At 44.2% G+C, this 20773-nt stretch overlaps 1 protein-coding gene across 1 annotated transcript in view; it reads right to left on the bottom strand.

Moving 5' to 3' along the window:
• Positions 1-443: 443 nt before the first annotated feature.
• NUP43 (nucleoporin 43) overlaps positions 444-20773 on the bottom strand; it is a 67618-nt gene continuing 47288 nt past the window's right edge. Inside the window, exons 3-8 of the mRNA XM_083176508.1 lie at positions 14633-14710; positions 13502-13673; positions 8116-8251; positions 6059-6210; positions 2793-2912; positions 444-981 (exon numbers count right to left, since the gene is read on the bottom strand). Of these exons, the coding sequence (XP_083032634.1) occupies positions 755-981; positions 2793-2912; positions 6059-6210; positions 8116-8251; positions 13502-13673; positions 14633-14710 (885 nt within the window). The 3' untranslated portion in view covers positions 444-754. The remainder of the gene's footprint in view (positions 982-2792; positions 2913-6058; positions 6211-8115; positions 8252-13501; positions 13674-14632; positions 14711-20773) is intronic.

Here is a 20773-nt window from a genome sequence, read left to right as displayed (position 1 = left end):
ATCACCGGAAAAATGGCATGGCAGATAATTTTCCCAGGATTTCAGCAGTGCCGAGGCCAGCTTTGCATATCTCCGTGGAGGAGGTTGGTTAAGTATTAAAAAAAAATAGCTGCAGCACGTGCTCCCCTGGGCACCCATTATAAATATGCCAATAGATGCAACACCTCAGTTATCCAGATTATTCATACAAAATTACAGAGTATAAGTATCAGCCATTTAAGAAGAGAGCATCCTGGAAGTGGTTAAAGAGAGATCTACAGATAACATCTTTGTTAATTTATCCCTGTCCTACTCTATGTGAACTGTTGTGTCGATGGTTGGATTCTATAGTACTGAAATGACCCATGTAACTGCACAACTCCCAACCCACAAAGTAAGAATAAAAAATGATATTATATATACACACACAATTTTTTTCCCTCTAGTTCTCCCAACACACAGAATAAAAATATATACTTTTAATGCAGTTTATACAGTACAGAAAATTTCTTCAAAATCGTACATTAAATGCCACTGATTTTGTTTAGTGGAACTGATTTTTACAATGACAAATGCATAAGGAAGCAATGATTTTTGCAGTTGTATATGCCAACGGTAGTTAAAGATATGGCAAGGATTTAGTATATGACAAGTTATCCTAAAATGCATTACAACTAGACATAAAGCTTTAGAAGACTAAACTATTCGATCAGTAGGCAGAAGATATTTCTTTTTTTAAATCTTCTAGTCCATTATAGGTTCAGTACTTGTTGGTTTATGCAAATAGCCTTTTGGTGACATAGATTGCCTCTGCATCAGTTCCACACACTAGGTAGTCTCCCAAAACATCCAAGCTGTTCACCGACAGTGTGGAACTAGGTAACAAGTTGTTAATTTCTAGGTGTCCCTTTGTTGGATCATTGCTGAGCCAAGTGGTCATCAATGACTGACTGACATTCTGTCCAGCAGTGCTACGCGAGAATTGGGAAGTTCCCCTTCCTCCTGTAAAGTAGAAGAAAAATCCCATCACTAAACATTCAAAAATCTTGTATCATCTTTAACCTGCTAAGTTGGGAACATAATAGATGACTAGCAAATGGTCGGCAACGATTTCACTTGAACTCCAAAACTATATAGTGCATAGACACTGCAGTCTTGTAATAAACATCATCAGTAACCAAAGAGGAAATCCAGGAGTATGCCGCCATTAACATTATTAACAAGCATTCCTTTATGTTTAAAAGAAGCAACCACCTACCAGAGAGATAGTGCGCACACAACAGACAATATCAATTATTTGCCCCATCCATGTGAATCATTTACAATGTGGTCTAATGTGTACCAGCTTTAGGATGTTGCTATAGAAGACAAGTTCTAGCTAAATTAAAGTAAGAGTGATTAGTTTGTATTTTTATCATAACATTTATGCCCCGTACACACAGGGTGCAGGAGCCCCATGCTGAGCACGGTCTTTAAGCACAGATTGCGATGCACCTGCGACGCATGGCCATGGGGTGTACACAGGGAGCAATCCGTGCTTACTATCTAAGCGATCTAGCCAGACTGCTTAAAAAAACAGCACAAAATCGCTGTGTGTGTATGTATATGTCCCTTCATGCTTACAGCTTTAACTAGGTGTCCTCAAATGTCTGCAAGTCTTATACCTTCTACATATCCGAGGGAATCCACCACTCTGAAATTGGAGTCTAAATAATTTCTTGGGTAATTTTCAAGTATACACTTCTGAGTACAGTATATTTTCAGCAATACTAACCTCCTTAAAACCATAAAACCAAATCTGCTTTTCCTCTAGGGCCTCCTTATTTATACTCCCTTTCATGCATGGCAATGAAGTGTTTTTTCAAGAGATATTCAACATATTTAACATTACAGTGGACATTAAGGCCAGCCTATCTAGTTAAGGATTTTACATTATATGCATGCTATGTAGTGCTGTTAACCCTTTGAGCGCCAACATCTGTGAGATTTAAAAAAATATCTGCTAAAACTGCCACGTCGCTCACATTTGTAATATAAATTCAAATTAAAAATAAATAAATAAAAAAAAGGTTTACTTTTTTTTTTTATTTCCTAGCTAAAAAGGTAAACATTTCAGGTCATTATGATTAATAAAAATGTTTGCTTGGCAATATTTACACCTATTTGGACAAATTCACTAGGCACTTAAAGGGTTAAAAAAATAATCATATAAAAGTTTAAAGTTTGTTTCATTTCTGGGTTATCCAGCTCAACGTGAGCCCTCAGGAACAAATGGTGTGAAGACACTTGAGATATGCCATAACTCTAATTTTGCAAATAAAATACTAATGGGGAGTCTATGAATGGTCCTTATTTCCACAAGGTAAAGGAGGTTGTTTGGTGAAACCATCTAAAATCTTCACTTCTCTAAACTTGCATGAACACAACTTTCTTAAAGCACTACACTATATTAAACATATAAAATGTTTTCTTCCCTATGATCACGTGGTCAATTTTCGAACCAAGACAAATGACAACGATATCCAACTGACTCCACAGATCTACTGGAAGACGTCTGCTTCACGTTTTAAACCAGAATTAAATAAAAAAAAAAAAAGTTTACTTTTTTTTTTTAGAATTTACATACACCAGCAGATAAACTGAGTACAGTACAGCAAAATGATCATAAAATTACCCATCTGATATGCCTAACGACATTTGACGTAAAGCCACTTTCTAGGTTTGAATATAAACCTATACCTTGCTAATGATACCATGATGTCATCCTAATGTCAACTAAAAGTAGATCAGTCGCCTATTATACTGCTACTCACCTTGCAAAAATGATTGCCTTTCCAGAACTTCAGTTGATGCATCCCAATGCCACAGAGAGCCATCCTCAGAACATGTGAATAGATGATCTGGTTTTGAAGGATGAAAATGGACCTCCCACACTACATTAAATAAACAAAAAAAAAAAAAAACTAACAAACAGGCTAGCAAAATTATGTTAAGGCTTTCTTGTTGATATGAAGTTACAAATATAAGAACAGCATTTATATAGCAGATTTTTGATTGTGCCAAGATTTTAGCACGTTAAAAGTCTAATTAGAAAGGCAGTTTTGACAAATACAAAAACATAGTTACATAGTAGGTGAGGCTGAATAAAGACTTGCGCCCATCTAGTTAAACCTATGTTTATAATAGTTTATCCCTTGTTGTATAGTATGTTCTGATATTTTAAAGACAGATTATGTTACTTATTCGCACCCGTGGATGTTTTTAACAAATACATTTTTATCCAACCTTATTTTAAACCTATTTATAGTGTCTGCCGACACCACTTCTCCTGGAAGAGAATTCCAAAGTTTGACTGCTCCTGCTCTGACTGTAAAGAAATTCTTTCTAGATGAACAAAATCTTTTTTTCTTCTAATCTAAACTTGTGCCCTCGCGTCCTAGATTCCTTTCTAGTAGAAAAAAGGGTGTTTGACAGTTCCTTATATTGGCCCCTAATATATTTATACAGGTTGAGTATGTTGCCCCTTAAACAACTCTTGTCTAGTGTAAATAGTCCCAAATTGCTTAATCTTTCCTCGTAGCTTAAATTCTCCATTCCCCTAATAAGCTTTGTTGCTCTTCTTTGGATTTTTTGTCATTCTAGGATGTCCTTTTTATAGTGTGGGGCCCAGAATTGTACTCCGTATTCGAGGTGCGGTCTAACCAATGATTTGTACAGAGGCATAATTACTTTTGAGTCCCTGGTTTCCATGCCCCTTTTAATACATGCTAGAATTTTGTTGCCTTTTTTGTTGCTATATTACATTGAGCACTACACCCCAGTTTGTTGTCTATATGGACTACTAGATCCTTTTTGAGTACTGAATTACCCAATTCCTCCCCGCTTAGGTTATAACTAGCACACTGGTTATGTCTCCCAAGGTGCATGACCTTGAATTTATCCACATTGAACCTCGTCTTCAGCTTTTTTGCCCACTCATCCAGATTGTCAAGATCATTTTGAAGTGTGGTGACATCTTCTGAGGATTTAATAACTCTGATCAGTTTTGTATCGTCCGCAAAGATGGATACATTGCCGAGTAACCCCATCCCAATATCATTAATAAAAATGTTAAATAAAATGGGCCCTAGAACCGAACCCTGTGGCACTCCACTTAGTACTGGTATCATATTTGATACGGCACTGTCACAACCACTCTTTGTTCTCTATTGCACAGCCAGTTCCCTACCCATCTACAGATATTTGCCCCTTATCCCAGGTCCTCCATTTTATTTATCAACATCTTGTGTGGTACTGTGTCGAAGGCGTTAGCAAAATCTAGGAAAATTACATCTACAGTGTTTTCATTATCAAGGTTTTTGCTAACCTCTTCATAGAAACCAAGTAGATTAGTTTGGCATGAACGATTTCTCACAAACCCATGCTGGTTATTACGGAGTAAACTATGAAGGGCTAAATATTCCTGGATACCATCTCTTAAAAATCTTCTAAATAGTTTACCCACTATTGATGTTAAACTAACAGGTCTGTAATAAGCGGGATCCTCCTTTTTCCTTTTTTGAATAATGGCACTACCTCTGCTATTCTCCAGTCTTTTGGTACCTTTCCTGATGATAGTGAATTATCAAAGATATAATGTAGAGGGGAAGCTAATTCCTCCCTTAATTCCATCAGCACCCTAGGATGAATCCCATCTGGCCCAGGTGATTTATTTGTTTTGACTTTGCTGAGCCTCAATATTTCCTTGGTAGAGAAATCAATATTGAGGTCCGTCTTGTTCATCCCATTTGTGGTATGTGTGTGTTCCACAGTCTGCTCTCCCTTAGTAAACACTGATAAGAACTCATTTAACAGTTCTGCTTCTTCCTTATACTCCATAAAAATTTTTCCAGTGATATCGGTTAGTGGGCCTATGGGCCTTATTCAGATCTGCGCTCAGTACAAATTTGTTTGGAAAATGGGCAAAACCATGTGCACTGCAGGTGGGGCAGATGTAACATGTGCAGAGAGAGTTAGATTTGGGTGAGTTAATTTGTTTCTGTGCAGGGTAAATACTGGCTGCATAATTTTTACACTGCAATTTAGATATCAGTTTCAGCACACCCCACCCAAATCTAACTCTCTGTTGTCCTTAATTATACGTTTACATTTATGTATTTGAAAAACTTCTTGGGGTTAGTTTTGCTAATGCGCTCTTCATAATCCCTTTTAGCTTCTTTGAGTGCCCCTTTGCAAACTTTGTTTGATTCTTTGTATTTGGTGAACACCTCCTCATTTAAGTTATTTTTATAGAATTTTAATGCTCTTGTTTTATTGTTGATTGCTGTCCTAACTTTTTTGTCCAACCATGGTGACTTTTTTTTAGTGAATTTACCCTTATTTACTTTAGGAATGCATTTAATAGTTAATGATTTGAGTAAATTTTTTAGAGTATCCCACATTTCCGCAGCATTATTCCCCTCATAAACAGTTTCCCACACAATTATTTTTCTGGCTTCTCTGAATAATTCCAAGTTAGCTTTTCTGAAGTTTAGTATTTCTGCCGATCCTTTATGATATAATTTACTGAAGTTGATTTCCAGTGAAACCATATTGTGGCCACTGTTCCCTAGATGTTCAATTACTTTTGTGTTTGAGACTAGATCTATGTTATTGGTTAATACCAAATCCAATAATGCCTTATTACGAGTTGGAGCTTCTACCGTTTGTGTGATAAACTGGTCTTTAAGTTAAAACAAGGTTTTAACCTTGTTTTGACTAATTGTTTGTTTATTCTAAGGGTTGAGTATCCCTTATAAGCAGCAGCTGGGACTATAATTAGTGCCCTGCGCTTGGTTATAGAAACATTCGATTCCGTTGGTCTTTAAGTTAGCTTAGCCAACCTGCCTTTTGCCGTAGTTAACATTGTCACTTTAAAAATAGGACTGCTAGCTGACCAAATTCTCTGCACTTTCAATTCCGCTACCCTTTACAATTGTCCCATAGTCTCTGTACATAGCCTAGCCATTTCCAAGTATATGAACTTTATGATGATACTTATGGTAAGTACTTAAAACGTTTTGCTATACCGTTAACTTACTTTCTGCACCATGAGCATTTAGGAGCGATATAGGTATCCGGCTCTGTCTAACATCCCAAATACACAGCATTCCATCGTGACCGCCTGTTGCTACAACATGCTGTTGACTGGGATGCCTGTCTAAGCAGTGTAGTGGGACCCGCTCATTCGTTCTGAAGAGTAAATAAAAGACAAACAATAATTCAGACCTAATTGCTGCTGTGCGAATTTACAGAGGACTTTGGTCAGATAGCCTCCACCCAGACAAGAGTAAAATCCCACCCTGTGCAAGTCTACAAATGACTTGCGAATGGATCACTGATTGTATGCCATCACCATCCATTCACAACTTACTCACCTAGTGATTTTCCCGGTCTGTGCAAGTTTGATTAACGCTGACCCTTCCACAACAGTGTGACAGAATCAGGCTGATCAAGGCTGGAGCTGACATCACACACCTTTCCTGAAAACAACTTTTTTCAGACACTCACAGAAAATGGCCCCATAGTCTGAGGGCTCTCGATGTCGTGGCTATGGCAATACTGGATTTCCGATGCAAAAAAATAGTCACCTTCATGTTCCTATCTATAGCATCGCTCGAAGAAACATATCTCCAAGTTATAGTACTCTTATACAGTACTAACATGCCAGCAATGACTACATAGACTCGATTTTATATGCGTATACTTGCCACATGCTGTACTGCAGCAATAAGCAAAGACTTTTCAGAACATTTTTCAAAGACTTGACGATGCAGTGACAAATATTGGTACCATTTCACGTCAACTTCCGATGCTGAAGTATAGAATGTTAAATTACCTCCTTGTAAAAAGATTCCAGTAGATAGTATATCTACTGGAGACTCTGCTGAAATCTTTTTACAAGGAGGTAATTTAACATTCTATACTTTTAAATTGTCTGGAACATCTAAGCGGGTGCTCAGATGCTGCCTGGCATCAGACTGCACTTGCAGTGTATTCTAGAAATCCCAGTCTATTCTTGAAATTGCAATGTTGGGGACAAATCCTGGTGATCCCGATATTGGCCACCCTACCGGGTAGTAAGCCTAATGCAGATGATAATTAAACCCTTATTTACTAGGCTATTGCATCTGGCATATCCTAGGACATATTAGTCTACCGCCTCTCTTCATGGTTGTGCCGCCTCCACTCTATCAGATACACCCCCTCCCCCCACCAACTGCTACTCCCTTCCCAACTTCCCTTCTCTATTAACATACCTTATTCCTGGAGGTCAACAGTAGCTAACTAGGGGCTTCGAGGCCCCGGGCAAACTTTCATGGTTGGCCTCTTGATTTCTATAAACCCTTAGGTGTACATGTGCAGCTGCACAAGTATGTATAAAGTTAAAACAGCAGATGAGGAGGGAGCTATATACAATGCTGGTCAGAGGCACTCCTGTGTGACAGACAGACCTCAAGGACAATGAGGAACCAGATGTACTAAGCTTGAAAAGTGATAAAATGGAGAGTGATAAACAGTCAGCCAATCAGCTCCTACCTTATATCTCACAGTCTGTTTAAAAAATGTCAGGTAGTAGCTGATTGGCTGGTTGTTTATCACTCTCCATTTTATCACTTTTCAAGCTTAGTACATCTCGCCCGAGGTGAGTGGAAAACAGAAAGAGGTCAGGAAGGGTCAGAAGGCAGTAATGTGTGGCAGACAATGATCCTATCTGGGATGGCTTGAGGACTATCCAGGGAATGAAAAGTACTGTTACTTATTCATATTAAATTTGGTGCCAGCCCTATCACACAAAACATACTAGTGTTAAACTGACATTTGTGCCCTGCCTGCAAAACCTACAATTTTGGAAACTGCGTTTATTTTGTGGTTTAAGATTCTTTCACCTGGTAACTGTCAGACATTTGCATAATTATATGGTTTGCTTTGTAGAGAGAAGATTCTTAACACTACCAGCAAAATGAGGGCAATACTTTTAAATGTATTTAAAGAAGTAAATACCTTGCTTTGACATTTATAAACTTTTACATGGTGTTTTAAAGTGCAGTTATTCAGCATTAAAAAATAAAAAAAGCCCAAAACAAACACACTCACACAGAGAAGATCTGTGTAGGATCATTGCATTCTAGCCTCAAGTCCCACATCTTTAGCTGTCCAATGGAATTAACAGTCAAGATCTCAGTAGTACGGAGGAAATTAACAGCATGCATTGTGCTACTGTCTGCATTATCTGGGAAAAAAAAAAAAACAGTATAAGAAAAATGTGAATAAAAAAGGGGAATTCGAATTCCTTTCTTTGAGTACATCCTGGTGACACAGCGCAACCTTGGGATGTAGAAGGGTCCGCAGAAGCAAGGCACCTATGCTGACTTCTTTGAGAGGCAGGCTCCTCCCTTCTGCATCCCGGCATTCCTCAGGTCAACTTCTAAAGCACACTAGGATACATTACTCAGTACAACGCCTGAACATATTAATATGCCCAATCACAAAATAAAAATATAACATGATAACACACGAAACAGCATTATTTACTGAGCATAAGGGAGTGATTGCTGTGTCACCAGGATGGACTCAGAGAAAGGGATTCGAACGGTAAGTTCTTACAGAAATCCCCTTTTCTCTTTCGTCCAACCTGGTGACACAGCTCAACCTTGGGACTTTCAAGAGCCGGTCCTTTGGAGGGTACACTCAGGTCCGCAGTTCTCCTCACTGCTCACCCAAATGAAGCGTCCTCCGACGTGAAGTCATGGAACCCGTAGAATTTGGTAAAAGGTATGAACAGATGACCAGGTGGCAGCCCTGTATGACTTCTCCACTGTGGTCGCATGACGCACAGCCCAAAAAGAAGCCACTAACCTAGTGGTATGGGCATTAATCCTGTGGAAAACGGTCTGCCTATCATAGTGTAAGCAAAGGCAATTACCGACCTTAACCATCTAGCAAATAACTGCTTGGAAGCAGGCCACCTTCTCTTATGGACGTCATATAGTACCAATAGCAAATCAGTTTTTGCAAACATCCTTTACACTGTCCACATAAATGCGAAGAATGTCCAATTTTTTTTAACTTGTTCCTATCTCTTGCCTCCTCTGGAGAACAAAACAACAGGAGCACAATCTCCTGGTTTAAATGGAAATTTGTTACTACCTTCGGTAGAAACTTCGGTACTGTTCTGAGAACAGCCCTATCATCATCATCATGAAAAACCAGAAATGGAGACTTGCAAGACAAGGCCCCCTATTCTGAAACTCGCCTAGCCGAAGCCCTGGCTAACAAAAAAATTATTTTCCACGAAAGATAATTAAGATCAGCCGACCTTAAAGGCTCAAACGGAGGTTTTAGTAAAACGGACAAGACCAGAAACATGTCCCAAGGCGCCACCAGCTGCCTACATGGGGTCTTGAGTCTTATAAGTCCCTGTAAAAAAGTCAGTACTGGCCAAAGAAACACTCTTTTCTGAAAGAATATGGATAAGACAGGCAGCTGTACCTCTAAGGACTGCAGGCTAAACCCTGCTGCAAACCCATCTTGGAGAAAACGCCAAAAGTCTAGTGACCTTGAACCCAGAGGTGTGTACCTTCTGACGTTCACACCACACAATGGTAATTAGCTGCCGATACGATAACGGTTTGGATAAGAGCATCTGAGAAACCTTTCTTCCTTATTAAGGAGGTTTCAAGAGCCAGGCCATCAAATTGAGAAGAGCTAGGTCCAGGTGTAGAAACGGTCCATGATTAAGTCTGGGCGAAGAGGAAGACTCCAGTAGTCCGTTGACAACCTCAGTAAGTCTGAATACCATGACCTCCTGGGCCAATCTGGAGCAAACAGTATGACTTGCACCGCCCTCTACTTGAGGATCAGAGCAGTCATAGAAAAAACAGGGGGGGCAACTACTGCCCATGCAGTCGGATCCCTGGTCCAAGAGCAGAACCTGGGGACCTGACAATTGTGTCTGTATGCCATCAAGTCTATCTCTGGGAGCCCCCAAAGAGTCACTATTTCCAGAAAGACTTCTGTGTAACTTCCACTCTCCTTACAGTGGATCCCCGGAATGAACACCGCTGACAGAGTTGGAATGTTCACCTCTGCCCACTGAAATATCCGCGAGACCTGCATAGCCATCCTGCTGCGAGTACCGCCCTGATGGTATTCGGTAGATTGGATTTTTCTTAGGACCACAGACCTTGCAATCTAAGGTGCAGATCACCGCCCCCCAGCCCCTCACATTTGGAAGGGTGCTTCTTTGCAAAGGTCTCGAAACGTGATCTGGGAGCTCTTCGTATGCTAGAGGGAAATGTTCCTCTGTTTGTCCTCTATTGGATGCACCCCCTCTAAAGGAGCGAAAAGACTGCCTAAAAGCACCAACCTAAACACTGGATGTTTAGATGTGGCGGGAAGAAAAGAGCTCTTTCCCCCTAGAAAAGGTCGAGAAAGCAGCGCTAGATATACAGTGAAAGGATTGACCAGTTTACAGTAAAAAATTACTTTATATAGCAGATTAAAATAAACATTTACATACAATCACACATAATAACATGACACAATAAAATAAGAAAAATGTAATAAAAGAAAATCTCACTCTTTGATTGGATCGGAATCTGTAGGGGCCAATGCCCAATTGGATATCAGTCCAAATGGAAAGTGCACTTAACCATCATTATTTCGGCTGTATTGGGAAAACAGGAATCAAGAGATTGTGTTGGGGGCAGTTCACCGGTCCTCTCTATTGTTACGGTTAAATTGTTAATGCCGCTGGAGGAATCGATGGAGGAATGTCCGTATTATATCCCTCAGGAGTCCCTCTGTCGGTTTGGAAAATACTTTTTGGCTCAATACCCAATTTAAGCACCTCCTGTTTGTAGTGGAAAGTCACTATTTTGTGTGCTGAAGGAGGATGGGCATATGTTCTCCAGTCTGGACTTGATTTGGGGGGGGGGGGCAAGACCCTCTGACAGGTGGCTGAGATGGTAGTATGCTCACCTGGAGGGATACACTGCAAATAACCCCGGTCGCTTGTGATGGAGACGGCCAATGTCTTGGTAAGGGGACACCGTTCTCATACAGGTGGCAAGAGATGGCGTGGCTCACCTGGAGTTCAGTGTATTGTGGGCGATCCTGGAGGGAGATTCGAGGTAGAGGTTCCCAATTTTAGGCAAAGATGGACTGGATGTTAAAAAAAAAAAAAAAAAAAAAAAAAACACAGGGAGTGACTACCCCTGTACCCCAGCAGCCGCTTGGAGAAACACCTCATATTACAGGCGCCCTTTACTGCTCTCTGGTAGAGCAGCCTCTTTCTCTTTCCCCCTAGAGCCTGTATAATAGTGGAATGGAGATCCGCTCCAAAAAGAATGTCTCCCTAAAAAGCTAGAGCATGGGTCTTCAAGCTGCGGCCCTCCAGATGTTGTGAAACTACAAATCCCAGCATGCCTTGCCACAGTTTTAACACTCCCTTATAGCAAAACTGTGGCAAAGCATGCTGGGATTTGTAGTTTCACAACATCTGGAGGGCCGCAGTTTAAGGACCCATGCTCTAGAGACTTCTTGGATTCACTGTCAGCTTCCCAAGCTTTAACCCCGAGAGCTCTCCTGGCTGTCACGGAGGTAGCTGGCACCCTTTGACACCATTTTTGGTGCCTTCTTCCCCAGCTACACAAACATACTCCACAGCTCACTTTAACATTTCAGTCAAAGCAAAAGCTACAAGACCCCTGGGCTTGAGCCCCACTGTGCACACTCACATGAGGGGCACAAATCCCCCTGATCCATCTGTTCAACTATTAATTAAAACTGCAAAATCTGCAGATAATTAACATGGCAGACGTCCCCTCCCCATGAGCAGCAGCATAAAAGCTTTCAGTCATAAATAGACAGTGCTCAGGCATTAGCTCAGAATAATGTAGAGTACTTATCTGTGTGCTTGCTGCAATGGATCCTCAGCGATCACCTGGGAAGGCGCTGCCCAGGAGAGACTTTCACTCAGTTCTGCAGTGTAATCCATTCTTCAGGTCCACAGTGTGGAGAGAAAAAATGCGCCAGAACAGAGTGTAGGAAGAGACCCAATCTCTGCTTCAGTGAGGAGGGAAGCCTGTTGGTGCCATTTCCTCCATCAGCTGCTCCTACTAAGTGTCTCTCCTCATCTCCAGTGTCTCCCCTCAGACCGGGACCACTTGGAGGCATCCAGCTACGCTGGAGTCCTGTAATAGGCTTCACCTCCATTTCTGGATTTCAGCCTTTAAGCCCCTGAAAATGGCCGGCACCATAGCGGGGGGTCCATCCCCCACAATCCCCCCTCTAAATAGGGAGCCAGTTCAAGACTCACCCCGGGGCCCAGGAAACCTCTCTGTAAAGGAGGTTGAAGCATTGTGCATAGGGTGGCCAATCCCGGGATCGGCGGGATCCCGGGATTTGGCCCCCAAAACGCCGGGATTTCAATCCCGGGATTGGAGTTTCCAATCCCGGGATTAGACTGCGCATGCGCAGTCTAATTCCGGGCAGCGTCTGAGCACTCGCTCAGACACTGCCCGGCATCTCCCATACCCGGAAATGTAGCAATGCACGCAGCGTGACGAGATCACGCTGCGCAGTGCACAGCCCGCCCATCCGCCCCGCCTTCCCGGCTCCCAGCGCCCGGCCAGCGGCCCTCCCAACCCGGCTCCCGACAACACTCTGCACCAGCCTGGCCGCCCACTCTGCAAAATGTAAGTAAATAGTGGGCGGCCAGGGTGTCAATGATATGTTCTGCCCGGTGCCGCTCATCACTGGAGGTTGCCAGTGCCACTACCGCCCCGTGGAGCTCAGAAACAGGTTGCCAGCCCGGGTCATGAGTCCTAGGGATGCTAATCCCGGGATCGAGCATTTTTCAATCCCGAATCCCAGGATTGAAAAAATGCCTCGGGATTGGCATCCCTAATTGTGCATTAGACGCAGCTGCGACTCACTGCACACAGAGGACGTGCTTCTATCAGCCTCTGCTGCGCTCACTGTGTATAAACTTCCTGTGGAAGTAACACACTGTGCCTGCACTAACTAGTGAATATTAATAAAATAAAAAACACCTAGCTACTCTACACAAAATGGCTGCAGTCAGCACAGCACCCACTCCAGTGGGCACCTAAAACGAACTGAGGAATGCTGCAGAAGGGAGGAGCCTGCCTCTCAAAGAAGTCAGCATAGGTGCCTTGCTCCTGCGGACCCTCCTACATACCAAGGTTGACTAATAGGAAAATGTATGAAGTTTGGAGAAGTGGTATCTATCCCCATAAAGTAAATTGGCAGTTAGTGGCTGATTGACTGGAGAGTTATCACCTTGCACATAACGTTTTTTTATGGGGATTGATACCACTTCTCCAAGCTTCATACGTTTACCCCTCAGTGACAGGACTGTGCACGGTTAATGGACTGGCAGATTATTTAACGTACTACAGTATTTCTATGCAGAACAAGTTGGCAACCATTACTATCCTATGATAGCCAGACTTACCGATTACTCTCACTATATCACTACTGTCTGCTCTGAAAAGGTTTATACGGCCATCCTCTCCAACAGAGACAATTTCAGGATTGTTACATACGACACTAGTGCAGGGAGCCCCTGTTCCTTCTGAGCCTACATGGTGGTGAGCATGCTCCCATTTCTGCTTCTCTGATAATGTCTTTGGAAAAAGGGGACATTAAAATAAATGGCAATGTTTAAAAACCATTCAATAATGATAATAATTAAAAAAAAATATTCAGTGGTTAAACAACAAAATATACTTAATTTCAAACATTTTGGAGATTTGTTTACTCTTTACATTTATACATCTTTCTTCACTGCCAGGGATTTGCACAGGAACATGCATCAACCCGTGATTCAGACCATTTTTCTTTACTCCATTCTTGCTGTATCAATGTCATTTAAACTTGATCAGATGATCTCTGGCTAAAGAGGTGTGGAGTGGAACAGTTATAATTCACCTCCCAAAAAAATGCAGAGGAGCAAGAGGATCTGCACATTCACAGCTGTCCTATTGGGAACATCCTGACATAAAAAGGAAGGATGATTTGCAGATACAATATTTAACGTACATTAAATTATACCTATGGCTGCGAGATATTTAACACTGGATCCATTACAAAGCTGTCTAACACTTACTATACCATTGCGCATCTTATGGTTTATGAATAAACACTTGGGCTGTTACCAACTGCATGCATAACTGATTGAGGAAGAAAAGCAATATTAGAAAACCTTATTTTGTCCTGCTTAACTAATATACTGTAGGTGTACTGACACTGCACAAATATATATTTTAGCATTTTATAGGTCTGTTGCCTTGTAGAATTATAATTAAAAAGTTAAAGTAAGGTAATGATGGTTATAAGTGGAATCTATAGTTATGGGGATTATAAAGAGGGCCAGGGGGATGGAGAAGATTGGAGTGTGCAGTGATGATACTGAGGAAGTGGGGTATTAAGAGTAAGAGGGAGCATAGGAGGAGCATTTGGTGACGTCGGCTGTCTGGGCCCTTTGGTGACTTCAGGTGACCAGGCCTGTCCCTTTCATTCTGCCCCCGCCCTGCCCTGTTCCTAGAAGGAACACTACATATGTAATCATTTATGACATGGTTACCTGATTGTTCTGATGATAACGAAAAATGGTCACTGTTCCAGTTGACGAAGCGGTTATCATTCTCTCTTGATCTAAAAACTACACAATAAACATAACATTTTAGAATATTATATTCATGAACTTAAATAGTCTTCACATTAAGGGGTACATTTATTAAAGATTGAAGTTCTACTGAAAATGAGATGTTGCCCAGAGCAACCAAACAGATTCTACTTATTTATTCAGGCCTGATTACAGGGCTGCAACTTGCATCCCTGTCGATTAGCAGAGGACTGCGCATGCACGAGCCCTCAGTGTGGCCACAGCCAGCAACCGCCTGTGATCGCAGGTTACATGCTCGCTGATTGACAGATGGTCTGGCGTTTATGGGTGGGACACGTTTTTTTCTGGGAGTGCCGCACAAGTATGAAGATATGCCTGACCACTGGGAGGGATCAGCAACCCTGATCTCCCAACAGCCATCACAGCACTGAGTATGTATTATGTTAACACATGGGGGGTTTGGAGAAAACCCATTCATCCCTAAGTTAGCCTGACGTACATTTTGCGGTTTACGCTTAATCATAGGACCTATGATTAAGCGTAAACCGCAAAACGTATGTCAGGCTAACTTAGGGAGGACATGGTGCACATTGTCAATGTGACTGGTCCTACCCGCTAGTTGCTGACTGCATATGTGTGTTTAGGCATTAAGCCGTTAATTGAAATTGCGTTGTATAATAACCGCCGGGGATACAGCACTCCCCGCTGAATGGATTCAGCCGAGCGGGGCACTGCCGTGTTCTTTTAAGCATACCCCGCTTCATGTAATAAGACTGGCGGGGTTTACTGTGCCGTATCAATTGCATGTATAATATAACCCTGCAACATAATATAGAAGGTGCCGAACAGCACTCCCTGCCTAAAGAACCGAGTGTGGCAGGGACTTGCGACACTGCACTAACCACAGATATATTGGTACCCTATATTATATCACGAAAATTGCCAGGCACATAGCATTCCCTCTCTAATGAATCAAGTGTGGCAGGGTATTGCTACGCCACATTAACTATATGTATACTTGTATCCAGCACCACATTATAGCGGCTACAGGGCATATGGCATTCCCCGCCTGATGAATTGAGTTTGGCAGGGTATTGCTGGACTGTACTAACCATATGCATATTGGTACCCGGCAGTATAGCATAAAAGTTGCTGAATATACAGCCTTTTCCTGCTCAATGAACTCAGTTTGGCGGAGCACCGCCGTGATTTAATAAATAAGGAGAGTTATGGTAGACCTACCTTTGTTAACTCCCTTTCCTTGAAGTCCATGGGAACCACAGGGGACATCGGGTTGTAGGTGGATCCAGGGGGTCCGAGGCACCAATCAGCGAAGCTTTTAAAGATTTCCCAGGATGCCCGGGCCCTCTCCCCTACAGCCCCGCCTCCAGGCTCATCTTAGCCAGTTTTTAGTCACAAGCCGTAAGCAGGAAGCGGAGAAGAGAGAAGGACAGGAGGCACACATGCCCACAGACTCATACATACATAAGAGTTAACATGAGCAAAATATGGTCATTACAGGTCACATAACGATAATACCACTTCCAGGGATACCTCAGTAGCAAATGAAAGGGAGGGCGCCCTGTGGTTCCCATGGACTTCAAGGAAAGGGAGTTAACAAAGGTAGGTCTACCATAACTCTCCTTTTCAGGGTCCATGGGTCCCACAGGGGACATCGGGGATGTCACAAGCCGTATATTCAAGGGAGGGAATTTTCCTGAGGTGCCAGAAGAACCCGACGACCAAAGGAAGCATCCTGGGAGGCGAACGTGTCAAAAGCATAAAATCGAGTGAAAGTATGGACAGATGACCACGTTGCAGCCTTGCACAGTTGTTTGGCAGAAGCTCCTCTGCTTGCCGCCCAAGACGGACCAACCGCCCTGGTAGAATGTGCTTTGATTGACACAGGGATAGGTAACTTTGCCTGTTGATACGCTTGATGGATGGCCATGCGAATCCAGCGGGCAATGGTCTGCTTTGTGGCAGGCCAGCCTTTTTTGTGAAAACCGTACAGGACAAAAAGAGAGTCAGATTTCCTGACCGTTCTGGTACATTCCACATATATAGTCAGAGCCCTGACCACATCTAGAAGGTGTTCCTGCTGGGATACATTTTCTGCTGTAAAGGCCGGTACCACTATTTCCTGATTCAGGTGGAACCTGGAAACAACCTTAGGAAGGTGTGACTGTTTGGTTCTCAGGACCGCCCTGTCCGCATGGAAGATAAGGAAGGGAGGTTTCCAGGACAGGGCCGAAAGATCAGAGACCCTCCTAGCAGATGAAATTGCCAGGAGGAAAACCGTTTTTACAGTAAGCCACTTAAGATCCACTGAGTGTAAGGGTTCAAAAGGTGGCTTGGTCAATGCCTGTAATACTAGCGTAAGGTCCCACGGCATGGTAGGAGGAGTATATGGTGGCTGTACATGTAGTACTCCTTGAAAGAAAGTGCGGACATCTGGTAGACGCGCAATTTTTCTTTGGAACCAGACCAATAGGGCTGAAACTTGGACTTTTAATGATGCCAGCCTCAGTCCCATATCTAGGCCTTTCTGCAGGAAAGCCAAAATTCTGGCTATTTTAAAGACTTTGGGATTGTACTTTCTGGAAGTACACCAAGAAAAGAAAGTGTGCCAAATCCGGTAGTAGATTCTGGACGATGACGGTTTACGTGCCTGGATCATAGTCCTAGCCACTCTGGAGGAAAAACCTTTCTGTTTCAGTAAGGTAGTTTCAAGCGTCACACCGTCAAAGACAGACGCTGAGGGTCCGGGTGTAGGCAGGGACCCTGGGACAACAGATCCTTCCGAGATGGCAATGGAATGTGTGGCTGGTGCGACATTTGTAGCAAGTCCACAAACCAAGGCCTGCGTGGCCAAAATGGGGCTATCAATATCAGATTCCCACGTTCCACTTTGAATTTCCTGATGATCCTTGGGATCATGTTGACTGGAGGAAATACGTACGGGAGATGAAATCTCCATGGAACTGTCAGAACGTCTGTGAAGTCGGCTAGAGGATCTCTTGTCCTGGATCCGAACCTTTCCACTTTGGGGTTGTGCCTGGACACCATGAGATCCACGTCCGGCACGCCCCAACTGTCTGTCAGAGTGGCAAAGACCTCCGGGTGGAGAGACCACTCCCCCGGATGAATGTCCTGACGGCTCAGGAAGTCTGCTTCCCAGTTCAGGACACCCGGGATGAAGACAGCTGAGAGTGCCAGAAGATTTTGTTCCACCCACAAAAGAATTCTGGAAACTTCCTGTAGGGCCGCCACACTGCGGGTGCCCCCTTGGCGGTTTATGTACGCCACCGTCGTGGCGTTGTCGGAACGAATCTGTACTGGTCTGCCCTGGAGCAGGTCTCTTGCTCCGACCAGAGCGTTGTACGCTGCCCTCAATTCCAGGACGTTGATGGACAGGCTGGATTCCTGCACTGTCCATACGCCTTGCAAGGACTGGGATCCTACTACCGATCCCCAGCCTCGCAAGCTGGCGTCGGTTGTGAGGACCAGCCATTCGGCGAACCAGAATGGTCGGCCTGTTGACAGGTGCTGCAATTGTAGCCACCACTGGAGGGATTCCCGGACTTCCTGTGTCAGTTGGGAGGAGGTAGTCCTGATATGATGGGTCAGGCCATCCCACCTCTTCAATATGAGACTCTGAAGAGGGCGAGAGTGGAACTGGGCCCACTCGACCATGTCGAAAGTGGATACCATTGCCCAGTGAACTGTGACCTTTGGGCTGGAGAGGAATTTGCGAATGTGCTGGTGTAAGGCAGCACTTTTGTTCGCTGGAAGAAAGAGCCGGAGGGCCTTGGTGTCCAGAAGAGCTCCCAGGTGCAGCATGCGTTGCGATGGAAGCAGGGTGGACTTTTCCCAGTTTAGGAGCCACCCGTGGTCCTGTAAAGTTGCAATTGTTGTCTGCAGGTGCAACAGGAGGATTTCTGGCGATTTCGCCACAAGCAAGAGGTTGTCTAAGTAAGGGAATACCCGAATGCCCTGCTGGTGTAAGAGGGAAGCCATTACCGCCATGATCTTCGTGAAGATCCTTGGGGCAGTAGCCAGTCCAAAAGGCAGAGCCCTGAATTGAAAGTGCCTGTTCAGGATCGCAAATCTCAGGTACTGTTGGTGTGCTGGGAGGATGGGGACATGTAGGTATGCATCCCGGATGTCCAGGGATACCATGTAATCTCCAGCCTCCAGTGCCAGGAATATTGACCTCAACGTTTCCATTCTGAACTTGGACACTCTGACTGACTTGTTTAGCGCCTTTAAGTTCAGAATGGGTCTGAATGTCCCGTTTTGTTTTGGGACCAGAAAGAGCGTTGAGTATAACCCCTGTCCCTTCTGGTGGGCAGGTACGGGGACAATAACCTGAGACCGTAGTAGGGACTGCAATATCCTTTGCAGGTGGTCTGCTTTTACAGGGTCGTGTGGAAGGCCTGTGCAAAAGAACTTTTTGGGTGGTGTCATTTTGAAGGATATGGAGTAGCCCCGAGACACCACTTCCCTCACCCAGGCGTCCTTTGTTGTGGACAGCCACCGTTGTGAGAATAGAAGAAGTCTGCCTCCCACCTGGGGCTCTCCCTGCGGGAGGCCCGTCCCGTCATGCGGAAGGTTTGTCAGGCTTGTTTGGGGCCCGTCTAGCAGCCCAAGTCTGCTTTGGTTTTGCCTTACCAGGTTTACGTGAGGGGGAAGGCTTTGTAAAAGGTTGACCTCTGGCCTTTCCTTGTGGGCGAAAGGACCGAAAGGCAGGTCTAGACTTTTGAGGAAGGCTACTATTTTATTAAGTTCCTCTCCAAAGAGTGTTTCAGCCTTAAAGGGTAGTAACTCCAGGGACTCTAAATCCACTTTCCAAGGCTGGAGCCAGATGATGCGGCGGGCTAAAACAGAACTAGCTGAAGCCTTGGCTGCTAGTGTGCCTGCATCCGACATGGCTTCCATTATATAGGAAGCTGCTTGTTTAATATGGAGGATACACAGTTTAGCATCCTCAGATGCGTCCTGTGTAAGCTCTTCCTCCAAGGTCTGAACCCACAGGAGAATAGCTTTAGCTGCCCAAGTAGCCGCTATAGTAGGCCTTTGAACTGCGCCAGTGTAGGAAAACGTGGCCTTAAGAGCCTGTTCCAGGCGCCTGTCAGTTTGGTCCCCAAGATTGGACCCAGATGGAACAGGTAGCACCGATGGTTTCACCAGTCTTGTAACATGGGGATCCACTGAGGGTGGTATCTCCCATGGTTTGCAATCCTCTGGTGGGAGAGGGTATTTGTTTAAAACCCTCCGTGGAATGCTGGCCTTCTTGCCTAACTCCTCCCACTGATTTGTCCTAATTTCTGTTAGGTAATCAGAATGTGGGAATTGGGCCTTAAGGACCTTTTGCTTTTTAAAGACATCTTTTGTCTTTGCGACAGGTTCAGGTTCCTTAGGGTCATATAATAAAACCTCTTTAATAGCATGTATCAGTGCTGCCACGTCAGGAGTCTCTGCATGAGCGGCAGGAGTATCCATGGGCATGGGGTCATCCTGATCATCATCCAAATTTATGTCATCACCTGCATTGTCGACATCATCCCCCCCATCGCCACCATCGTCAGTATCAGTGTCATCCCGTGTATCTGCCAGCAACGGAGTTAACAGGGATCTACTGGGCTGTACGGTCTGGGGCAGCAGCTTTTGCATAGCCACCGTAGCCTGTTGCAAGGTCTGCACCGTGGTCGACAGAGCATCCACCCAAGGTGAATAGTGGCGGGCAAGCGATCGAGTACCCAGCAATTGTTGGAAGGCTGCCCATGGGGGTTGTTGTACTGTGGCAGTGGACTGCGCAGGGGGGATCCGATATGATTTCCCGGCGGTCGGGATCCCGGCGGTCGGAATCCCGACCGCCGAAATCCCGACAAGGGGGGGACATGGATCGCCCCCCCTTGCGGGCTCGCTGCGCTCGCCACGCAGCGGGCCCGGTGCCTCGCTACGCTCGGCACGCTATTTTATTCTCCCTCTATGGGTGTCGTGGACACCCACGGAGGGAGAAAGTTTCGGGATTTCGGCGGTCGGGATTCCGACCGCCTGGATCCCGACCGCCGGGAAATTAACCGCATCCCGCGC

This window comes from Crinia signifera, chromosome 3, assembly GCF_055691185.1.
Source record: "Crinia signifera chromosome 3, ASM5569118v1, whole genome shotgun sequence".
Taxonomy (NCBI): domain Eukaryota; kingdom Metazoa; phylum Chordata; class Amphibia; order Anura; family Myobatrachidae; genus Crinia; species Crinia signifera.
The sequence above is the reverse complement of the archived record's forward strand: the minus strand, read 5'-3'. Positions and strand labels throughout refer to the sequence as shown.